Genomic DNA, 25172 nt, shown 5'->3' on the forward strand with positions numbered 1-25172 from the left:
GGCGGTCCAACAAAAAATATTGGCAGTTCCACCCGGGATGGCCGCCCACAAGTCTACCACAGTAAAGGGCGATAGAGGTATCAGCTTTGCCCAATCAGAGCTAATATATCAGCAATCTGGTACCCTTGTACCCATCGGAAGTCGTAAGTATAGAATCGAGTGTAAGTAGGCACTGGGGAGTCGGCATCCGCGACGTCTGGGAATAGAACGAAGTCTACGGTATCGGAATCCGGATTTAGCAAAACAGAAACAGGAACCGGAACCGGAACAGAATAGGAAGGAGAATTGGAACAAGGTGTAGGAGAACGACATTGTCCTGCTGTTCTTGTTCCTTTTCTGAATTCCGTATTCAGTCCTGATATCCAGACGCTCAGGGGTGGGGTGGTGGAGGGCTGGTCTGTAAGGTTGGTGCTACAATAGTTTTGACCTGAAGGGAGGGGCGGGGAAGCGGTGAGAAAAGAGAGGTAAATGATACATTTCTTTCACTTCTCCCTCTCAGTATCCTGGCTAACGCTCACTTTATAGGCCCCTTGTGAGGGTGGGAATAAGAAAACTGATATCACTAGAACACGCTGATTCTCAACGTTCCAAAAGTGTGTTGCAATGCGGAGAAATGCATATTTCGAGTTTTGGTTATTTATCAGTTATGGATCTTGGAAGCAGAAAATACTTCGCGCGCAAAGAAGATAATGTTAGGAACCAGAGAGCGAATGATAAAGACAAGAAAGACACTAGAAAGCTAGGGCTAAAAACGGGTTTGCGTCTCTCTGATAGTTATCCCACACAGCCAGCGAATTCTATCTAAGTCTGAATCTAACAAACTGCGTAAGACAGGTGCCATCTTAAAGTCAGTAGTTGTAAACTGACAGTGAAATTTATAACGTCAAAAGCTGGCCAAAAGGGAGCTTTATATTATAACTTGGGCAAATATTAAAATAAGGTTTGTCTATGTACTTGTTTTGTTCTAATTTAATCTAATAATTGAATGAGTAACTCATTGTTTACTTGACAGTATGAGACTAACTGAAAGACGTCTTGACCCCTTTTTTAGCCATCTGCAGACGATGTAGACAGCATATTACACAAACTTTGGATGAGAGGGATCGTACTCAAGTTAGGGAAGAGCAAGATATAAAAGAACAAACCAGGGATAGCACAGATATTACCTTAACCACGACATGTCTATCGGACCTATCAATTAAAAGGAGATGTCGGGAAACCAGGACCCTGGAAAAGGCTGAAAAGACTGAAAAGGTACGGCCTATTAACCATGTTAACTTTGCCATTCCGCCTTAACTGATGCATATCAAGTGACAGTTTGAAGCGCTAAGTAGAAGAAAAGACACACCCACGTTGCACAAAAATAAATAAGTAATTAAATAAATAAAAAAATGCTGGACTCTTATCGATGATAATGGCTAGAATCGCTATATACTGTATTCGTGTCTGACTGCTTTGTTCCTCTTGCTCTTTCACAAGGAAAGCGATTTAAGTGATAGCACCTCGGATGACATTGCCGAACAGCTTCAAGGTTTTACGTTAGATAGTCAAGATACGACTTACATGACAAGTTCAGAAACTGCTAGCACAACCTCATCTGTCGGTAAAGCTGAGGAAGCAGAAGAGCAAAAGTCAAAACTGAACGACTTTCTTTTGTCCTGTAAAGTTAAGCCATTGGGTAACCACAGTTGGTTGGAATGGTCAAGTGCCAGCGAATCGACAAGAAGACGCTACCTCGAACATACAGCCGAAGCTGTTGCAGTTTTACTAAAAGTCATTTCCACTACGAATGCTAGTCACCTTTGGGACGTTCTTCAAAAGTCAAAATTAGTACACGAAAAACTGAACATCAATTCACTTTCCCTGCCATCAGAGAAGAAAGACCTTGAGGCACTTGCAGGGGCGTACATGATTGCTAGCAGTTGGGATACAAGGAGACAGATTTTATCTATTATGGCAGGAGTGGCAAGCTACAATGCTGCTTGTGAATTTATCCCTGGTCTCAGTTCTTATCGATACACCGTTGCAAGTCTACACCGTCTCCAACACGGCCCTGGAGCCCCTGTTCCTGTAGAGCAGAGTACCCGCCTTCGTGTTACAAGAGATCAGTTGGATCACTTTCTCGAATTTATAACCAGCCCCCACTTGGTTCAAGATCTTCCCTTTGGTGAGAAGACACTTGTCCTGTCCACGGGCGAGTCAGTAGTGGTGCCAAATGTTATCAGAACCATGATACCACAGCGAATTGTACAGCAGTACAAACGTTTCTGCGAGGAAACAGATTTTGTCCCATTCAGCGAGAGCACGATGTTACGCATTCTTTCTTCTTGCACTGCCTCGGTCCGTAAGTCCTTACAGGGACTAGATTATTTTGCCACAGAAGGTTCAAAGGCTTTTGATGACCTAGCCCAGCTTATAAGAGATATCTCCCCAAAAGGACTTGACAAGAGCACTGAAGACTGTCTAAAGGCGGGAAAAATGTACTTAAAGGGAGATTACAAGGTAATTAGATCTTCTCCAGTTAGTGTTTTGTAGGTTATAGCTATGTGCATTCATGGGCAACCCTAGGGCTCTTGACGAGTGGAAACAACAGTTCGTGGATCAATTTTCTTGTGAAAGTAATCGAATTGTTGTTCGCTATTCTACTTTAAAATTTCTTTTATTTGAGATACACCTATCTGGAGTTATTCTTTTGTTAGCTAGAGATCTTTATGGTCCGACTACCGTAAATGATTTAATAAACGCCCACTCTCAAATAAACCCCTCTTATCTAATAAAACTAGGAATAAGCGAAATGACGCAACATCATTCAATTTATTCAGTTTCTTGCTTGATTAACAAGGTTTTGCGTAGTGTATCATGTTTAATGTAAAGTTCAAAGTAAGGATAGACTAACGAATGGCAAATCACTTACTCTGAAGGAGAATTCTGACATAAATTTTGAAAGAGTGGATATCTAGACGGCGTACACGTATCAATTGATGGAGTACCCCTCTTGATAATTTCGCCCATAGCAATGCAAGGTGCTACCCATATTGCTACGAGAATAAACGCCTCTCTCTTTTAAACACCTCCTACCTAATAAATGCCTCCTCCAATCATGGACCTCCAAAATTAACTAAACGGTATACAAAAAACACCGGACTCATGTTCTCGTTTGCAATTGATGGCTGTTTCTTAGGTCCACATCAGTGAAGACTCGTGCGTCCCTGATCATTGCTGCATATATGCTCTGAGTGACCCCAAAGATGAATCCATTAGGCAGAAATGCAACCACGCCCATACTGATCGCTGCAGCCAGTGTGAGGCCTTAGATGAGCTCCTAGATTCCATAGAGAAAGTTGTTCAGGGTGCTAGTTTCTCTTTACCAGAAGAAAGAGATGAAGCTCTCTACATATTTCAGCATGCGCGACAAGCTATCATTCTGTGGAAGTGCCATCAGATACGCACCGTTAGACAGGACCAGGCACACCTCGAAGTCCTCGACCGCCTAGACGATAAAACCTGTCTTATAACCAATGACTGGGCGATGAAATTCTTACCCCAACACTTTAGAGAAACTCAAAGTGATTGGTTCGGAAAGCGCGGGATGTCGTGGTACATCAGTGTTGTGGTACGCAGAGTCAGTTCGCAACTTCAAACCCAAACCTTTGTTCAAATCTTACAGTCGAGTAACCAGGGTAGTTTCACCGTCGTTCTTCTCCTGGAACATGTGTTACGTACGTTGAAGAGTGAACATCCCGAGATCCAGCAGGTGTACTTGCGACAAGACAATGCAGGGTGCTACCACAGTGCCACGACAATTCTAGCCATACCTGCTATCCAGTCTTCATCTGGAATGCGTATCCTTGCAGTAGACTTTTCAGACCCTCAGGGAGGAAAGGGTCCAGCCGACCGTATGTCTGCTACCTGTAAGAATCATATCAGAAGGTATATAAACGAGGGCCATGATGTAACGAATGCGCAGCAGATGAAAACCGCGATCCTTTCCCATGGCGGAGTCGAAGGTGTCAGAGTTGCAGTTGTTGAAGCTTCAATTAACGAGACCCCAGAACAACGGAAGATCCCTGGAATAAATAAACTTAATAACTTTGAATTTAAGAACGATGGCGTCTTCGCTAGACGAGCTTACGCAATAGGCAAAGGAAGGAAAATCAACACAAAGCACGGACAAGGAGGTAGTTTTAAGGCTTTATATATAAAAAAATGTATTTCCTTTCGAGTATAAATGATTATATTTACAATAGTGCTGCCTTGCACCAAAGAACCTGTACGCGCAAAGGGAATATAGAAAGGTTCAAAGGGTATGAGCTATTTGCTCTTTCCAAGGTGCCTTTTACATCTTGACATGTTTCAGCTTAAAGTAAGCTAGATTAATTCAACAATTATTGAACAAGGCTGGAAATATGCAGAAGGCGGAAGTTTCTTATCGTCAGAATATGAATGCATGGAACTTTTTTCTCAAAAAAGGAGACATATGTTACATCCAACGAGCATGAATATTCGTACATACGTTCCGTTCACTTTTAGTCAATAATTCAGCTATTTTCTCTTCGCACATAGCCATGATTTCTTTCGCAATTTTCTTGTGTTCTACATTTATGCCAAAACAGCGATAGATCTGCCGTGCTGCTGCCCGCAGCACGGCAGTGATTGAATATAGGCGGCATTTTCCGAAAATGCATTGGTTAACGCCAGCTAGTGATGTAGGTAAGTCGGGTGATTAAAGTTAATCATAAACGGCGAATATATATTATAAATTAATCATAATTTTTATTAACGCTGGTGTTTCGTTTCAGACTCAAACATGTATTCGCTAAGGGCGCCCTTTTCGAACGGCGATTTCAAATCGCTTAGCAAGCAGTCTAAGCCAGCAAGGGAATCCCAACCTGAAGAACATGCAGCCGCAAATAATCCACTCGAGACACGCTTAACGGCAACCTACAGCTGCCCACAAGATGGCTGCACTCGTGTATTCCAGCGACATTGCGCACTGGAAAACCATTTGAGTTTTGAGAGATGCTCAAAGTCTGTTGAAAGAGCAACACTTCTGGACCGTGCCAAAACAGAATACGCCACACGCCTTTTGGAGGGAGTTGGCAAGATTCCAACATTGCCAAACACTTCGGGGACTTCAGTCTCAACATGTACAGAACGATTACAAGAGGATTGGGCCTTAAAGCAAATGAAAAAGCCATATCGTTTCAGCGACAAGCAGAAGTCGTACTTGGTTGAAAAGTTTAATATTGGGCAGGGTACTGGCCGAAAAGTGGATCCAGAGGTAGTTGCAAAAGAAATGCGAACAGAAAAAGATGAAAACGGTGTGCGCCTATTTACAATTTCAGAATTTCTTACTCCCCTCCAAGTGTCATCTTTCTTTTCAAGGCTGGCGGCAAAGGTGCGACAGCAAACAGTTGGTGAACCAGTACTCGAGGAAGAGGACATCACAGCGGCTAACGAGGAGGAAAACTTCGTCACCGCACGGCAATCAATTTTGGCATCACTAAACTTGTTCCATCCCATAGTTTGTGGCCAAAATAATTTGTGCGAGTTGGTTAGGCGAAACACCCTCTCAAAGTTGAAATTGGATGAGCTGCAATGCTGTTGTGCGGAGCTTGGCCTACCTGTCCCTGTTCCACCAGTACGGCGGAAAGCTCCATATGTTAATCTGTTGAAAGAGCTTGTCAAGGAATGCACCTGCATGGATGTCGAGTCACCCTAGAGAGTACCTATGAACGGCTCTAGTTAATTATCAATTTTCGATTTTTACTGAAAATTTGATTTCGTATGAATTATAAGAAATTACCTTACAACCCTTCTTTCATAAAATTGTAGTTACCCTAAAATTCCGAAAATAGGCTACGCGGCTTATATTTTTCAAAGACCCTTTTTGAGGGGCTTATTTTTGGACGGGCTTATATTCGGAGGGGTTTATCTAAGGATCGAAATTTGCGTTTCCAAATCGATTGGGCTAGCTTTATAGTTGGAGGTAAATTTACCGTTTTTGCTTTGTTTTACTTTGTATTTTGGGGCAATTTTCCAACTACAAGCCCCCGGGGAGGGGCTTATATTTGGAGGGGCGATTTAACGGAGGGGTTTTTGCGTTATCGGTTTTGGAGGGGCCTATACATGGAGGGGATTATTTTCGGAATTTTACGGTATTTTCCGCACTCCACTTTCCACCACGGACGTGGATCACTGCTTGAAAAAGGATACGAGATAACCGGAGAAAATGATGAATAATATGATTTTAAGAACGTTAAAAAATCAAATTGCTTTAAGTAGAGCATGTTTAGAGTATGACAGGTATGTAAAAAGAGATTGTGATTAAACTGGACCGGTAGGAGTGGTGAATCTTTATTATCATAAATAACAGTTTTGCGTAACGAACATTTTTTTTTACGTTTTTTTAAATTTTAAAAGGAAGTTAGTTTGCTGTGTCAACCCTTTTGATAAATGCTTATATGCGCTATATATTAGTCCTTTTAAGTATATCTTATCCATGAAGGCTTTTAAGAAGTTAACGACTTTCAGCCTAAGAATGAGTGCAACGAATGAATAGGAACGAACGATAACTTTGAAGGGTGCGACATAACGGATCAATGCATGTTCTTGTTCTAGTAAGTACAGCTGCAGTTAGCAATTTGAATAAGTTGTAGATATTTCCGAGAGCACCTATAAAACCTATAAAGAGGTAATCAGCTTCCAGTACTCCAGTACTCTTCCGTACTCTTCGTAGAAATTTCGATTGACTTGTTCCAAGTGTTTATCACTTTCGTCACGTGCTACTCAAATTTCAAACCGCCCTTGACCTCTGGTTGCGTTCACGAATTTTTTTTTTTTACAATTTAGATATCTGGATGATAACGGATAAAAACCTGTAAAGATTGATTTAAGCATTAAATTTTACGTTCGACAGAGTTTCCTTCTTTTTACTTCAACAGCTATTGCGATTTACAATGTTATCGACAATTACGGGTGATCTTGTGCTTGCGTGACCTTTGCAATACTTTCATGTAAACACGTTAAAATTCACTATGCGTTTACCTCTCTCAAGCGGAGGCTTTTAAATTGCCCAAGCCAGATTTTTTATATGTTTTAAAACAACATTAGAGCTTTATTGTAAGAATTATTGTAGGAATTTCCATGTACCAAGCTACGATTTTTACCTTCAAAGTTTCCTCAATTTTCAGTGTTCGTCTTGGCCCAAAGACAAGGAATCTCGGCGCTTCGAAAACAATGCGAGAAAAAAAGTTCTTTTGAAATATTTTTACATTTTCGAGTTGCTCTTGTAATGCCACACTCACCTGTAAAAGATTATCTTGTTACGCTGAAGCGCCTATTTTAACCAGCGACTTGAAAAACTGCTAATTTGCAGTAATTTTTTATGGCGGCTGCGACGCTGACACGGGATTTCATGTTTTGCTCAATTTCTCCAAAAGGAAATTTTTTTGGAAACTTTGATTGTAGTTTTCGAAAATGTTTTACCAAAGGGTTTTTTCTGACCAAGTATGAAGAGTTTGGAAATTTCGGTTTTGACGGCGAACTCTCGATATTTACAGACGGCCGCTCTTAACTTCTTGGGTTTTAAAGTGTTTAGCCTAAATCCCAGCTGTAGAGAGTTTTCACGTACAGGTGACTATCTATTCAAATTTATTCGAACAAAAGAGCACCTTTTACAAAAGAACTGGCCTGGTACAACAACATGCCTACTGTTTCATGTTAAGGAACACCTATGTGGCTGATGTGAATTTGCGAACATTAACCTCTACTTGATGGCATACAGTTTCTTCATCTCATGTTTTTTTTTATTTTAATCTTAATTGGACATTGGCAAGTCACTATTTTGATGCCTCAATTTTTTCTCCAAACAATAGCTACTGGTGGCGTTTTACATTTCAGTAATTTTTTAAATCCTTACAGGCTGCCAAGGCCAAACCCACCCACATATGAGAACTTAATAAACTTATCACCTACATTAAAGATTGATTTCTCTTTTTTTTACCTTGGTTTGTGTGGGTCTTTCTACAAACTTGTATTTTTAAACTTGTTTGATGAAAAGGTCTGTCAATATCAACTAAGCTGAGACAGTTCATTAACGATTTCTACTGCTTTCACATAAATGTCAATTCCATAACAGGAAGACTCCTCGATTTAAATAAAGTTCGTGTTAAAATTCCTCTATCATCTGCTATCTTATTACAGAACAACAAAAGTTAGCCTAAGACATTACGTTGACAACTACAAAAGCTCCAGATATAAGTAAAGAACATCAACTTTTTTAATACATTTATTGTTGCACATAAAATGTTTTGTGCCATTAAACGATAGCACTAATTCGGCTGATCTAAAAGTAATAGCCACAGCTGGCGTCACATTTCGCTTATTCGACTTTGTCACACAAAATCTTCTCCTGGTTCCGTTTTTTCTTTGTAGTTCTTCTGATTCTCTAGTTCTCTGGTTCTTCTGGTTTCTCTGGTTCTCGTGGTTCTCTGGTTCTTGTGGTTCTCTGGTTCTTCTGGTTCTTGTGGTTCCCTGGTTCTTGTGGTTCCCTGGTTCTTCTGGTTCTCGTGGTTCTTGTGGTTCTCGTGGTTCTATGGTTCTTGTTTTGGTTCTTTGTGTTTGGTTGCCCTGTTCCACTTGCTCTCAGATCTTCAGCGACGGCACAACATATGGGAACCTTGGAGTAAGAGACGGAATGAGAGCGACAAGCGAGCGGATGGTATGGCGTCAGATTGAGGACATAATGGACAGTCATTCTTTGCAGGGTGGGTAACCTCTTTGCTGGGTGGTTTAAACTATCCTTGGTAGGATGGTGTGGTTTCTCGTAGGGTGGGTTACTCTAGCTAACTTGATGTATTTAAATACCTTTCGTGCCAAAAAATTTCAGTGAATAAAGCCCGACACACATCTTTCCAAAAAAAAGACAACAGGCTGTAACTGGTGCAAACAGAACGACGGATTGACCACTGAAGAGTCCAGTAATTTATTTTGGACACATACTGACAAGAGTTTTTAAGCTATGGAAGTTAATGAGCTTACCTCATACCTTGCACATGTCTCGAACTGAGAGCTATCTCTTTAAGCAGAGGCGAAACCCCGCCCATTCTAAGTTCCAAATGAGATGTCAGCTTTAGAAGCTTCGTAACTTTCATGTATCACAGGTAGGCGCAGGGTGGCAGAACACGTGTTCGCTTCAGGGAACCTGGGGTGCCCAAATTTTCCTGGCTCGTGTAAGAATTCGATGGTAGGGGATATCTTACACGGTCGTAAGGTTCTGCACCCCGTAGCAAAGAACAAGATGTCGCTTAGATGAATGGAATCCTCGCCGTCTTCTATATCTTGCAAATAGTCACTCTAACGCGAGAACACAAGGCTTTCAGTAACTTCTTTGGTTGACCCAACAGGAGTAACCACTTCAGAAGTACAGCAAAACAACAGACGAAAGGTATCTGGAAATTCTTTCATGGCTGCCAACACTCCATGCGCCGACTGCCCCTCCTGAAACCCCTCCAGGTCTAAATGGGCTCGTCCTAGCACAAACCAATGAGAGGTTGAAGCAACAATCTTGGGAATGTCATCCAGTGATATCACTGGTTGCAGAGTTCCAGCAAGGTCAAGAATTTATGGTAGGTTGCCTTCGTTCAAGGGTCGGAGAGCCTCCTCTAAAGTACCAGCATTCACAAGTGCAAGAAAGGACGACTGCAGTTCAACATCGTACACGTCTTGTACAGAAACGACTACTTTAGAAATGTCATTAACAAGAGCGTCAAAGATCAAGGGCGAAAGAAATTGTAGGGCGGGCCCCCCATGGATCATCTTGTATGCATGTAGACTGATAAGACAGGAGCCTATGGTTCTCAAGTCCACAAAACAACTGTGAACTGTGCAAGTGATCCAGAATCAAAGGAAACAATTCTCTCATAGGTCCAGGGTTTGTATACTAGAAACACAATCGCTGTGGTCGAGAGAAAGATCGGTAACGAGCTCTGAAGATCTAAAGGACTGGAAAGAAGTGTCAATTGGGGATCCAGAACGATTTTGGCGGTGACAATCAAAGAGAACTGGAAACAAGTGGGGTTAAATCATGTTCCTTACATCATGTAGAAGGTATCCTCGCACCCGAGATTTCGCGCCAATCTTCCGAAAAAGATGGCATCCAGCTGGAACTCGTCTGAAAAGGGGGAAAAATACTAGAAGAACCTCAACAGAAAGCATGTGAACTCTCTACGATCCTTGGCAGTGAAGTTACCAAGAAAACAAGCCCTATAGTCAGGTCTCTTTGCATCAAGACCGTTACAGAGTTGACAAAAGCACCAAACTTTGCACAGTTATAGCTTATAGCATTACTATAAATATAAGAGGGGGGGCCAATGCAGATATGCCTATGACGATAAATTTAGGGGATTAAAGTTTTGAAAATTTCACTTGCTGGGTGTCCTGTGGTTTTCGTTTTGAAAATTCCTATTTAATGCCATAAATCACTAAGAATACCGTTCTCATGTGATATACAACAATTTCAGTTGTATATCTATCAATCCTATCCGCAACTTAAGGTATATTTGTTCAAATAAGCTATTTTTGGATATTAATCTATGATGCTGGTACCCAGTCCCCCTCTTCCATAAGTCATTTCCAAGATGGCGGCGTCCATGCTTATCTGCAAAATCTGTAAGTATCCTGCCTTTGATATGCTATTCTTTTTTTTTAAAATATAGTTTTTTCTGTCGAGAAACTTTCGTTTTATAGTTGAAGATTATTTTTAAGTGTTTGACTACTTGATTTGCCTTTAGAAAGCATTTTTTGTGATCGTTTGGCCAACGCGATTCAGGTTCAGATTCAGATTTTTTGTTTTGCAAGAACAGACGGCAAAGTAGCTCAGGAGTTCGAGTTGGTCACTGTCGTGTGCATTTAAGAGGAGTAAACATGTGCATATATATATATATTTACAAGTAATGGGAAAAGGTGTAAAATTTTACGTACCTTTTTTAGATTAAAACAATAACAAGTGATACATAATTGTAATAATACACACTTAAAATTTCAGAAACAATGGCATTCTCTTGGAATCGATGTATTATATGTCAGAAAACAACAAAAGAACAGCTAAGGTGTCCATTAAGAGCTAGTGGAGATAGAGCAGATCCTAAGCTTGTTTATGGATCATATATCCAGAATGTTTCTGAGTTTATCGCATTAAATACCCTTCCAGTCCCTCTTTCACTTCCTCTCGACATAGATGCCGATAATTTGTTCGAGAAAGAAGCTTCATGGCACAAGTCGTGTCATTTACTATTCAGTACGTCTAAGCTTAACAAAGCAAAAGAAAGACTATCACGTAAACCAAAAGAAGAACAATCCCTGCCAGATGATGATGAGGCCCCAGCTTGCAAAACACGAAGGCTGTCTTCTTACAGTAAAGACGACTGTATATTGTGTGGTCAGGGTGGCCATCTGCATGAAGTTTCTACATTCACCACTGATGAGAAGCTCCGCAGAATGATAACAGAGCTCCAGGACAGTACGCTTCTGCCTAGAATTTGTGGAGTTGATCTCGTGGCAGCTGATGCAAAATACCACCTCAAATATATGACAGACCTGCGAAATCGTTACAGGCACCACACATCTAGAAAACGGCAAGAATCGTGTGAAATGGACGAAGAGAGAATAAAGGAGTCTCAGGCCTTTATTGAGCTGATTGAATACATGGAGACTTCCGTTGAAAATGACAAGTTTATGTTTTTTCTTTCTGAGCTTCATTCTTTATATGTAAGGCGCCTTGAAACCTTAGGCGTTCAAAAGAATGTAAACAAAACTAGACTTAAAACTTCGTTACTGGAAAACTTCCCAGACGCTCAAGAGCAAAATGATGGCAGAAATGTTGTCATAATATTCCCGAAAGCTATCCAGAGCATGGTCAAAGAGGCAATGCAGCAAAGAGACTTCTCAGAGGATGCTGTGATTTTAGCTAAAGCTTCAGCAATTGTGCGCAAAGACATTTTTGGTCACAAAGGCTTTCAATTTTCTGGAAATTTTACGGAAGACTGCCAAGAATTTTCAGTCCCTGCTAGTCTAAAGTCTTTAGTGCCGATGATATTAACTGGCATAAACATTGAGAATACTGAAGTGCAAGAATCACAGGCATGTTTAACAGTGTGCCAGACAATCTTTTTCAATGCCAAAGAGCGACCAACCACAAAGTCAAAAACCGGACAGACACGGCATACTAAATCACGGGAACCACCTCTTCCTTTGTACATTGGGTTCAATGTGTATGCATTGACGAGGAGCAAGACACTAATAGCAAAGCTGTATCAGATGGGGATCTTCAATCAATCAATCAATCAATAAACTTTATTTACCCTCGAATTTACAGTGTAGCACTGAAGTGCTAATATCTTCGAGCCAACTACATTAATAAATAATTATAATAAAAAGTTAATTCTATATAGCAAAAAAGATAACTAACTACCTAGACAACTAACTTGCAAATTATCATGATGTAGAAAGGTTTGCAGTTCCTGCCCTTTTAAGTAAATTATTGTTCCCAGTAGATATCAGTCATCGAAAAGAAGTAAAATCAGAAATAGTGCGGTAATGGTCAGGGAGAGAATTCCAAGATGTTGCTGCCAAGTAACTAAAGGAATTGATACCATAAGAAGTGGTCGATGGTTTGGGCAAACAGAGCATATTATGTCCTCTTAAAAAATAGGTGCTAGAGCGTAAACGAAACATATCTTTTAAATATCTTGGATAATCAGAAAAATGAAGACATTTAAAAATAGTGAGAATCATGTTTTGTAAACGCTTGTCCTTAAGGTTTGCAGTTCCTGCCTTTTTAAGTAAATTATTGTACTCAGAGTTAAAATCCTTGAAAATAAATCGAAGAATACGTTTGTTTAAAAGGTCCAGTTTATCAGAATCTTGTTTACTAGAGAAATGCCACACCATAGAACAATAATAAAAGTGAGGAAGTATAAATGCCTTATAAAGACGGAGCATGGTTTCAGTAGACATCAGTTTGCCAAACCTTGACATAACGCTAAACTGATTGTTTACCTTTTTACATATAGAGGACACATGTTGCTTAAACGTAAGATCTTTATCAATTGTAACGCCGAAAAGTTCCACTGAGTCATTTACTGAGAAATTAAACTGATGGTCAGTTTTTCCTAGTATCATCCCTTGGTGTTTGCTGGGATTTGCTATCATTCCATTGATCTCGTACCAGGCATTTGCTGAGCTAACCTCACGCGAGATACGCCTTTCCAAAGATACCGGATCCGTATCGGCGGTGTAGAGTTGACCATCATCTGCATACATATTTAATTCTACAGTTTTGATTTGTAGGAATAAATCATTTATGAAAATATTAAAAAACATTGGACCAAGAACACTGCCTTGAGGTACCCCTCGCATGACTTCTTGCCAATCAGAACTTGTATCACCTACTTTCACCCGCTGCATCCTACCTTGTAAGTAATCTTTAAGAAGCATACAACTTCTACTGTTAACACCATAGGCCTTCAGCTTGGCCAGCAAGAGTCCATGCGGTATCGTGTCGAAAGCCTTAGATAAATCCATTGATATCACTGCAACAATTTGTTTATTATCCAGACTACGCTTCCAATCTTCTGTTAACCTCATTAGCGAGGTTTCACAGCTATAGTGTCTCCTATAAGCTGAGATGTAGTCAGACAATATTTCAGAATAGAACTGGTCTAGTTGAGAAGCAAGAAGTTTCTCAAAAACATTATTTAGGGCCGGTAAAACAGTAACGGGTCGATAATTCTCTTTACTCAATTCATCATTTTTCTTGAAAAGAGGTGTAACCTGCCCCATTTTCCATCGAGAAGGATATTTGCATTGTTTGATCGATTCATTCATTAACTCTGCTAGTGGACCAGATATCGCAGAAGCGGATTCCTTAAGAAGCCGCGGAGTTATGGTGTCGTGGCCGCAGGCCTTGCGTGCGTTGATGTTTGATAGTAGTTTTTCAACCTGGGTCTTATTGGTGTATTTAAAATTAAAATTATGTGTGGCGTTCTTTCTTCTGTTTTCCTCTGCAATTGCTCGAATGCTGGGGTGTGCACTGAATTCATTTCCAAAGTTATTTTCTTTAATGTCCTGTACATCATCAACGATGTGAACAAAATAGTTGTTGAACAATTCAGCTAGTTCTTTCTTATCCGTAATAACCACATCGTTTTCAATTAGTGTGATGTCATTGGCTTGTTTACTGGACCTCGAATGCATAAAAGGACGATAAGCCTCCCAAAATGCACGTGGATTGTCGGTCTCTGACTTGTTTTTAAAATGATCTTTAATCGCTTTGCGCCTAATTGACGTGCATTTGTTTCTTTGTTTCTTATATTCGGCGTAATTAGCGTCGGTCCTCTGATGCGTGAACTTCTTCCAAAGTTTGTTGCGGTGACGAATGGCTTTACGCCATTGTTCGTTCAAAGTGTGTCTTAGTGTCTTACCAAAGGATCATAGAATTGGAGGACGTGCTTGCTACCTCTATTAGTGAGCGCTTTGAAATGGATGGCTGTGTGGTACCTGCTTGCCTGAGAAAGGGAATTTTTACTATAGGAGCTCTTCAAAAAACAAAGATCACAATCCATCTTCTACGACGGCAGCTTCTTTGTTCCATGGCACCGGTATTAGCGTGTTTCAGTTACCAACAACCAATAATCCTGGCGAGGAAAGACTGCCAGTAACTCTACCACCTAAAGGGACAGGACACGTGCTTCCAAAGCAATAAGCTACGGTTCACCCAGTAGAGCTACAATCTTGGACAAAACTGTTGAGAAAATGTCACATTCTCAGACCATTTTTCCTAACATTCTCGCTATACCGCGTCCTCCCTTCCCCCCTCCCCTTGGAAGCAATGTTGTTGTGTGTTCTAAAGCAACCCTGATCCTTAAACATTTGTAGGAAACAACATTGACCTGGGGGAAGGGGAATTTAATACCGCAAATCAGTTGTTTTCACAATAGTGTTGTTGCGTTGGATAGTGTGCATGGAGGGGTAAAAATTCTCAAGTAGTTTTGTCCGGGATTGTATTTCACTGAAGTTGTGGATTTAACGCATGTAGCGTGGTTATATAAGCCTCTCCTTTATATATTAGGTACATTTTACAGTTAATTAGATAATTGATGAGAAATTAGTGACTGCACAGAAGTTAATCACTAAAAAAGTCTCTTGTACGTTGCATTGTATTCAAATCGTCAGTCGTGAACGCTCTTGAATTTTTTGGCTGACCATGGTTTTCACGCGGGCTTTAAGCGCCGAGGAACGGGCATACATTGCATATTTAGTACATGATAAGAATGTCTCCGTTAAGGATATTAGCAGCAAAACGGGAGTTTCAGCGGCTACCATCTATAGGTTGAAGCAAACAAAGATAGGAGGGCGGAAACATTGTACACGAACGCCTGTAAAACATCCAGGTGGGCGCCTTAAAAAACTGACTACGCAAGATGAAAGACATCTACTGCGGTGTATTCCTGTTTTAAGGGAAGAGGAACGAAATTTTTGCGCGAAAAGGTTAATGCAGAGAGCCGGGTTGAGTAAGAAGAAGGTCAGCGATCGAACTGTACGGCGATGTTTGAACGAAAACGGGTACTACTATCTACAAGCACGCAAAAAGGGCCTGATGACTAAAAACGATCAGAGGAAACGCAGGATATTCGCAAAACAAGTACAGGGCAACTATTCTGCGGATGTGTGGATTTCGAAAGTGGCTTTTTACCTCAATGGTGTAAGTCTGTTTTATAAACGCAATCCCGCAGATCAAGCGAGAGCACCTAAGGGGCGTATATGGCGAAAGAAGTGCGAAGGACTGAGCCTGGGTTGTACCGCGAAAGGTTCAAAAGAGGGGAGTGGGGGAAAGGTACTGAAGTTGATGGTTGCCATAAGCTACGGAAAGGGAGTGTTACTGTGTCATCGGTACGAATACTTCGACGGGCCAACCTTTGCTGCATTTGTAAGGGAGAAGTTTCCTGAGATGTTTCGTAAAGCAGGGAAAAAAGGTCGACGCATTTTTGTACAAGATAATGACCCCGTGCAAAATTCTGGGAGTGTACGCCGAGCTCTGAACGCCTTAAAAGGAAAGCAACTGAAGATTCCTCCCCGCAGTCCGGACGTCAATCCCATTGAAAATTTTATTTCATTCCATGAGAGAGAATCTAAGGCAGCAAGCACTGAAACAAAACATAACACATGAAACATTCCCTGAATTTTCAGACCGTGTGACAACAACTTTAAAGAATTTTTCTATCGCAGAAATTGATAAGACAATCGAGTCTATGAATAACCGCTTACAATTGATAAAAGAATTAAATGGACAGAGGATTAAATATTAACTAAACTCGAATGTTTACTTTACAAAATTGAAATGTTTACTTTCTTTTAGACATTGTAGCGAGTGCAAAAACTATAATGTCACGCGCAACAACGTGACAACATGCACTATCGCGTGACGTGTAACACTGCCACTATTTTCCTGTGCTTCATATTTACATTAGACCGAAAAAAATTACAACATAGATTCGTTATTTAGAAACAAAGAGATAATAAATGTTGCGATAGTGGCCTCCTAACCTCTTTCTGTTCAGAAGATCTATGATTTGGAACGATTAACAGGACATTTGAAAGACGCTATGAAAATTGGCAACGATTAACAACGAATAACAACGTCTTCTATAAAGAATTAGAAGGTCATTCACTTATTTAAGTGAAATTGTGTTAACCGTTTCAATGTTCTGTTAATCGTGATATTATTCTATGTATGGTATCGTCCTAAAAAGTTGACCGATTTTTACGAACAAAGTTTGTCTAACCCTGAAAGTTTAACCTAGTATCAGATCGGAGAAACATTTCTCCAAGATGAGATCACGTGCTGCGATTCCCGAGGGATTACGTAACTCAACTCAAACAAGTTCCACCGTACTTTCATCATCTCAGTCTCTCGCTGATCTAGCACGCCATTTTTGAGAAAGAGAATTGGATACTTAGTAGTACAAAAAATCGGTGTATCGGACTTCACAGTAATGTCCTTAGAGAAATGGGTCTTCGGGGCGGGTAGATGTACAGTTTGACCCTCTAGTAGAAGCAAGAAATCATCCCATGGGATCAATTGAGGAGACCAGCGGAAGTCGTTGAAGAAAATGCATTCTGCTTTGTCAACCCCAACCCAAGCAAAGGTTCCTGTTGCAGGGTTGCTGAATGTGTCGTAGATAGTTGTCAGTGGGTTCAATAAAAATGTTTTCCCACAATTTGCTGGACCTGTTAACATAATATTCTTGTACTTTCCACGCCCGTTGACCAGTAAATCCTTCACAGCAGTGCGGAAAAATTCCAGAGAAATGCCGTTGTTGTGTAAAATTTGTTGTGCACACGTTAACCACTCACCATGACAACCTGTTATACAGGAGCCAGTTTTAGCATCCTCTAGAAGGTCCATGCGACTTTTGCGCGACCGTGCCAACTTCTTGGGCGTATTCTCGATCTCCCAAGCAGTTTGTAATACATCGGTGACAACCTTTGGGTTGCGGTTAACTAAAAATTCCGCCAAATCCGTCTTGCCTTCGTTTTTTTTTTTCAAATGCTAAGGCTTGAAGTTCTGTAAGAGTTGTGACATTTCTTTGAACAATTATTTCTCCCACCTCATACGCGGTAAGTCTCCTCCTTTTTTTCCTCCAGTTAGCAGTGGACTTCCCGTCGCTATCTTCCTCGTCGTCATCCGCGCTTGTTATTTCCGAGTTAGTAGTATTTCCACGACTTCTTTTCCGACGTTGACGTCTCGAACGGCTTGCAGAGCTTGTCTGTGGCTCCGTGTCATCTAGACGGGGATGTCCTTCACTGTCGATGTAGCATGGGTCGGACTTCGTAACATACTTCCACGCACTATAATAATTATAAAGCCGATTTGAATAGTGAACGCTTATTCCGTACACATCAAGTAGATATGTTTTCGATGATATCCAACGTTGATTTCGGTCTAGTTTTATAGCTAGATGAAAGTGTAATCCTCCATTCTTGTGTTCTTCCAAACAACATGACCAGTGCTTTACTTTGGCACGTCCTTGAGAAAACGATTCTACTACTGCACTTGCAAAATCTTCCCGTCTGGCAAATTTGTCCATATCGGCTTGACTGTATGTCATGAGATAAACACTCCTTACGTCTTGGCTACTAAGAGAAGAGCCATCCCGGTCTTCTTCGAACTCTTCTGACAACGATAAAATACTTTGCGAATTTTCTAAACCTTCCATCTTTGAACAACAGGACAAAAGGTAACAATGCGCACGCGTTATAGCCACTATTGCAAAATCTTTCTGTTTTCGCAGGGTACTCTAAAAAACCGAAAAAGAGCTCGTACTTTTCTATGAGAAGATCATGTGGTGTAAAACTTCGTGTCCAAAACAGCCTCTGTAAAGTGTTTTTTATTAATACCATTTCGTTTGGTCATTCATAATTTTCGTGCTGGAAAACGCAAAACGCAAAACGCAAAACACCGTACACACAATCTTGGACAAAACTGTTGAGAAAATGTCACATTCTCAGACCATTTTTCCTAACATTCTCGCTATACCGCGTCCTCCCTTCCCCCCTCCCCTTGGAAGCAATGTTGTTGTGTGTTCTAAAGCAACCCTGATCCTTAAACATTTGTAGGAAACAACATTGACCTGGGAGAAGGGGAACTTGGTACCGCAAATCAGTTGTTTTTGAAATAGTGTCGTTGCGTTGGATAGTGTGCATGGAGGGGTAAAAATTCTCAAGTAGTTTTGTCCGGAATTGTAGATCCTAGTAAAGCAGTGGTCCCAGTGTGTGTAATGACGGAATCAGTAAGTTGTATGACTGCAGAGAAACAAACGGAAGTAACTTGGGTGGAGCATTCTCTACGAAAATTGGAGGAAGTATCCATTTCTTCTAGTGATACAGTGACTTGGGCTGCATATCACGCCTCAACCCAGACTGAAGAGCACCCACCTGCCTTGACCCTATAACCTTTCTCAACCCAAATCAGGTTCTTGCCATCACCGTTGACCAGCCCCTTTTTGCTTTGGCGAAGTTGGTTCACTGGAAGTGGCCCGTCTCCCATGGAGAGCAAGCGTATGTCGTCATGCTAGGTGGTCTGCACGTCGAAATGGCACTATGGAGTACGCTTGGTGATTTGCTGGATAAATCAGGCTGGACTGCCGTTCTTAGTGAAGCTGAAGTCGCCTCATCTGGTGTGGCGGATTCCTTCCTTAAAGCAACGCATTTAACAAGAACAAGGTAGGGCGAAGTGAGAACAATAATAGTGACTGTGAACACTCACCGGGTGGTCATAAGAATGAGTGATATCAGTAAAGCTTAATCATTAAGCTATTATTTAATTTTTCTGCGAGTGCAAAGTTTAGTGGAGTCTGGTGTTTTGTACCAAACGAAACTTGTTTTTAATTGTACCTAAAATTAGAGAGTTGCTGAGAAAAACCCCTTTGTTTTAGTCACAATTACAGCTATTTGGGAACGGCAATATGATTTCTTTTCAGGCATGCCCATCAAGTTACCACTCTGGCTCTGAACAAACTAGAGAGAGAGGCATTTTCCCAGTGCTTAGATGAGACATCAATGTCTACATGGGAGGAAGTGAGGAAGAGGAGAAGCCCGAGGTTTCTTTTCTGGGACTCCATCATAGAGTACGAGACACTTGTGTCACTAGTTGTACGTGCACAGCGTCAGCATAACTTCAATTTGTATGTCGCGGCCCTGGGAGATCTAGTACCTTTATTCTTTGCTCTTGATCATGTAAACTATGCACGTTGGACACCTATCCATATACGTGATATGAAGTCTCTTCCACTGAGCATTGCACGGGAGTTCCAGAGGCAAGGCCACTGGGTTTTGTCTAAGACAGGGAACAGATTTTCCGCTATCCCATTTGATCAGGCCCATGAGCAGGAGAACAAGGTGATCAAGAGTGCAGGTGGTGCAGTTGGTCTCACAGAGAACCCTGTAGCCTTTAGGTGAATATAGAAATCTAATAATGAAAATTATACACCTCATACTGTATTACCAAAAATTTTTAAAAAAAGGTCTTTACATAAAAAAGCATCGAAGAGTTATATTTACGGATTGCAGTATAAACACAGCTGGAAAAATGTATGGAAACACACCACGGTAAAATGAGAGACCATTTATAAATAAGACTGGTAATACTGAATTAAGTTTTATTTTGTTCCTTTTCCAGACGATGGATGCTTTCAGGCCCTGAGACAACAAGAATTTTGCATCAATTTGAGGAGCAATATCTATTAAACAGTGAGGAGTCCACTGACCGTACAAATCATAAAATGGGACTAAGTGCACAAAAGACGTTTAAGCAACAGGTGAACAATTTGGCAGATGTAATAAAGAGAATGGGGAATCCTTTCCTTGATGACTTCCCAGAGCTTGTCACCATGGACAGCAGAGATTGCATGGATGATTCTGTTGCCCAGTCAGTGATTAACCTTAGGTAGCTCGGTAAAACACAGTACCTGGAGTATGTGAAGGCAGTCATCAAGGATAGGACGATCTCAATTAGCAGTTCTGTCAAGAAAAACAAACTTCCCCTTTTCAGCAAACAACCTTCGTGTACCAAATCGAAGCAGTCGAAGACAATCAAAGCACTACAGAACAAGTTATCCCTATTTGCTCAACTGTACATTGCTATGCAGGACCGCGATGCAGACCTTGGAGAATTCTTTTGCCACGAGGTACAGTCATTTCCTCCATCATTGTCTGAATTTGGAAATCTTCGTCTCCCAAGTAGCAAGTCCGAGCTAGTTAAGTGCATCGTGCAGCCTCGACAGCCCGAGCCTCCAACAGAGTTCGACTGCAACATATGTGACGGTGCTGTCATTGTTCATTGTCTTCCTGTGACAGGGGTGATCACCTTCGATGACTATGCAGAGAACGTCTTTATTCCTCAGATCTGCAATCAGAGTAGCGGCAGAGTAGATGTTGTTTGGGACACCTATGTATGTGGTAGCCTAAAAGATTCGACATGTGAAAAGAGGGGAAAGGGCATTCGCCGTAAGGTTTCTGGTGCCACCAAGGTCCCTCCAAACTGGATGCAGTTCCTACGTGAATCAGTAAATAAAGAAGAATTGTTTGCGTTTCTGACGAATAAGGTTGCTGAATACAACTGGCTGGAAAACAAGACGGTCTACATTAATTACTTCAGGTTTTCATAATTTTGATATTCTTATCATTTCATTTTTATATACGATTAAAATCATCTTTATTTGAAATGATTTACTGACTCCCATTGTGATTTTGTCCTTTAGGGGTTTCTGTGATCTCCATTGGCTCAGACAGATCCATGCCTGAATGCAACCATGAGGAGGCAGACACAAGGATCGTCGTCCATATTCTTCATGCTATTCAAGAGAACAAGGCGAAATCAGTACTTGTCAGAACCGTTGATACAGATGTCCTTGCTATTTTGATAGGAAAGTTTCAGCATCTCAGAGCAATCCAGCCTGACCTGGACCTGTGGGTGGGGTTTGGAACAGGACGCAATTTCTCATTCATTAGCATCAACACTATCTGTGCTGGACTAGGGGAAGCCCGCTCAAGATCTTTACCTGTCTTCCACGCGTTGACTGGCAGTGACACCACCTCCACGTTCTATGGAAAGGGCAAGAGGTCCGCCTGGCAGGTATGGGAAATGTATCCTGGCATAACACAGACCTTCGAGTTCCTTGCCAATAACTCATTCCACAAGCTAACGGTTGATTCTGACCATTTCCAGCGCCTTGAAAGCTTTATAGTCATCCTGTTTAACAAGTAGAGCCCTTTAGATTCTTTTAAATTATTCTCGAAAGGATGCCCTTCTACAACATGTCAACCGCTCAATCTACCAAGCTGGAATCTGGACAACCAGTGTTGACTCACAGCAGATAGTACCATCCCCTGAAGAGTTCTCCTGGAAAAAAGAGGACGGAGCAAGGGTTCCTAAGTGGATAAGCATCCCTGAAGTATCAAAAGCATGCAGAGAGCTCATTCGGTGTACTTGCAAAGGAGTATGCAAGAGATGCAAGTGTTCCAAAGCGTCGTTGGAGTGCACACCACTTTGTAATTGTAAATGTGTGAACACTGTAGATAACTCCTGAACAGTCGTTTATTATCAGCAGAACAGTCAAACAATGCAAAAAAAAGATATCATTTTTATTGTGCAAAGCTAGCACTTTGTCCATTCAGGTTCATGTCACATTTTCGCACTCCTTAGGAATCAGCAATGTGTACTTGGAAGATGACCGAGTGAAGATTGGGTTCTATTGTTTAGGATGTTAAAAGTTAGATTATAACGATCGCAATTTTGAAAGATGACTTTAAGATCTAACTTTTAAATGGATATGTAACAGGAAGCGGCCTGTATGTAATTATCAATGGCCAGTGTTGGCAATGACAATAAACGTGGCCGCACTTACAGAGAGGAGACTGGGCACCAGATAGTTTGTTTGTTAAACTAACGTAAATAGCTTAGTAATTACTTAAAATCACCAATTTCTCTTTAAAAATTCCATTCTCATGTTTGTTCAAGCCCAAATTACATAGAATGACCCTGTACCTCAGAGTCCAAAGGTAATCTTCTCGTGTGGATTGATATGCTATCTACATTTTAACATTCTCGGGACTAGTTTACCTGTATAATGTCGTGAATAAAATATGCCGTCCAGTTAATGTAAACCAGCTAACCACTGATGCAAGCCCAAGACAATGTGTGCATTACTTGGCTGCCACCTTGAGAGGGCTGTCTGTTAATTCATAGATTGCATTTTTCTTTTTTAAATTTTTTAGATCATTGTTGAAGAGACTGAAGAGGATCTTCCACAGATGTTGGATGCTGCTCATGAAGGTAAAATATAATATTTACTGAATATTGTCTTGGGAAATAAGAGAATAGATGCTGCCTATTAGCACTGTACTCTAACACCACAATATACAACTTCAAAAACAAAATAAAACTTTGAAAACTACTAAAAATTTTGTTTTGATACCTTTATTTATTTACAGAAAGCCCGAGTACAAGTGTAGTTGACCAGACGCCGAAATGCACAAATGATCTGGAGTTGTCATCTTTTATTGATCATAATGATTTTGAAGGTATAAAATCAGAAACTCATAGGGGTTTGACAAAATAACATACTGTAAAATACTACATTTTTGTAACCCCTCATTTTTGGGAATGCCCTGACAAAAACATTTCCCTTTAAAATTTTTGTGAAATTTTGATGCTGGTGATACATCAGAAAAGTTTTCACCATACCTGTTATATTATGCTTTTTATGACACGAGCCCCAAGTTCTGTCTGTTATTGTTCCACAGCTTTGCCACTTTTTGCAAGTCAAGAGATATCTCATGGAGAAAGACCTTTAAAGCCTGTGACTGTTCACTGTAACTGCTCTTCTAAAGGGTGAAATGATTGATATATTCAGAGATCCAAGTATACTGCAATATGAAGTTGATTTTACTATAATTGGACACACTGGAGTAAAAGAGGAAGGGCAAGGGTCAGGGGTACTTATAGGGGGAATTAAGAACCTTTTGGCATGAATGTTTCAGTAGTTTGACTGTTGGTGCATTAGGAAAAGTTCCTGGTGTTAGGCATGGTTACCAGAAAGGGGAGTGGGAAGCAATTGGCAGAATAATTGTCTATCGTTATTCATTTGCTAAGTATTTCCCCATTGCCCTGTCCCCAGCTTTTGTTGCAAGTGTGTTTTTTGGAGAGGAAACTTTAAAATCTGAGTTTTTAATTGAATCTTTTAAGTCATACATGTCTCAAGATGAGAGTAACGTCTTAGAAAAGGCTCTTGGAAATGACTTTGACCCCAAAGATGAAGATCTGCTAGATTTGCTAAGTTACTTCAAGTGTTACAAAAGTCCTACCAAAACCAACATTTTCAACATAGTACATGAGCTTGCTCATCAAGAATTGGTGCAGAAGCCTCTATATATTGTGGATTGTCTTGCTCCAATATTGAATAGAATGAGGGTCTACACACCATTCCAAACTATGGGGGATCTGCGAAAACTTTACAATGAAAAGAAGCCTACTGCCAAAAGTGTAATTAATTTACTGTCAACAAATCCTACACCAGAGGCCGAACAAAACAGTTTGGAGGATTTTAAAAGGTTTGTGCAGAGCCTTAATGGCAGTGATCTTGGGGACTTTTTACAGTTTCTGACAGGTAGTAATATTATTTTGTGTAAAACAATTACTGTTACTTTTACAACTCTAGAAGGCAAATCTCGTTGGCCTATTGTCCACACCTGTGGACCATCACTAGAGTTACCGTCAACTTACCAGTGTTATAATGAACTTGCAGAGGAATTCACAGCACTTCTCAATGCCAAGGATTCCTGCTCATTTAATATTATTTAGGTTTAACTTCGCATAGTTTAGGGCCGGGGTTGTTGCAGTATGGGTGTCAGTCACCAAGCTTTTTGGTCGTTTTTCAGGCCCGTAACCAGGATTTTATGTGGGGGGGGGGGTGCTAACGAGGCCAAAGTGGACCAAAGTACCCAAATGTATTTGTTATCACCTGATCCGTTTATTTAGGAAAGTAGCAATACATGAAAGATTGTAACGGCAAAGTACATGGTAGGAACTGAATATTACATTTGTCGAAAACAACTGTTTGAATTAAGTTATCAAGGAGTAATTTTACGATGTAAAATGATACATCAAAATACTGTGGAACTAATCCCTCAGAATAATCCCGAGTTCCAGCCTCCGTGGGTGTTTGGTGGGAAACAGATTTACCACCTCATCCTCATATCGAGGAATAGCGACTAAATCTCAGAGCATAATAATGGGATCAAGACTGGTGAACACTGCGAAAATAAGTATGATTTACCTTCTATATCTCGCTGTAAAACTGTAGTTAACAGCAACTACCAGTAAAAAACCAAAAGAATGTTTCAAAAGTCAAGGAATTACGAAAAAAAAGTCCCAAAAGAGCCTCATTGAAGGAAATGCAGACCTGCAGTCCACAGCTATCGGTAAAGAACTTCATGAGCGAATAAACACGTAGGTGCGCTGTTTTTGACAGAAAACGCAAGTGTTAAAGTAACAAAATCAGTTTTAGAAGTAATTACCTTTACAAGCCTTAACATTAAACGTAACGGCATGG

General features: G+C 40.7%; 2 protein-coding genes and 1 pseudogene across 2 annotated transcripts; all 3 read left to right on the plus strand.

Annotated features, from left to right (window-relative positions):
* The first annotated feature begins 1879 nt into the window (after nt 1-1879).
* On the plus strand, nt 1880-5879 carry LOC140929447 (uncharacterized). The gene is made up of 3 exons (XM_073379242.1): nt 1880-2502; nt 3182-4178; nt 4800-5879. The coding sequence occupies exons 1-3, from the start codon at nt 1909-1911 to the stop codon at nt 5720-5722; spliced, it is 2514 nt and encodes an 837-aa protein (XP_073235343.1). The 5' UTR covers nt 1880-1908; the 3' UTR covers nt 5723-5879.
* A 13136-nt stretch (nt 5880-19015) lies between these two features.
* Nucleotides 19016-22148, plus strand: LOC140931728 (uncharacterized; annotated as a pseudogene).
* Nucleotides 22149-22424: 276 nt separating this feature from the next.
* Nucleotides 22425-24421, plus strand: LOC140931729 (uncharacterized). The gene is made up of 5 exons (XM_073381484.1): nt 22425-22490; nt 22837-22894; nt 23053-23142; nt 23365-23452; nt 23602-24421. The coding sequence occupies exons 1-5, from the start codon at nt 22425-22427 to the stop codon at nt 24419-24421; spliced, it is 1122 nt and encodes a 373-aa protein (XP_073237585.1).
* Nucleotides 24422-25172: the final 751 nt, after the last annotated feature.

The sequence above is a fragment of the Porites lutea genome, chromosome 3 (assembly GCF_958299795.1).
Source record: "Porites lutea chromosome 3, jaPorLute2.1, whole genome shotgun sequence".
NCBI lineage: Eukaryota > Metazoa > Cnidaria > Anthozoa > Scleractinia > Poritidae > Porites > Porites lutea.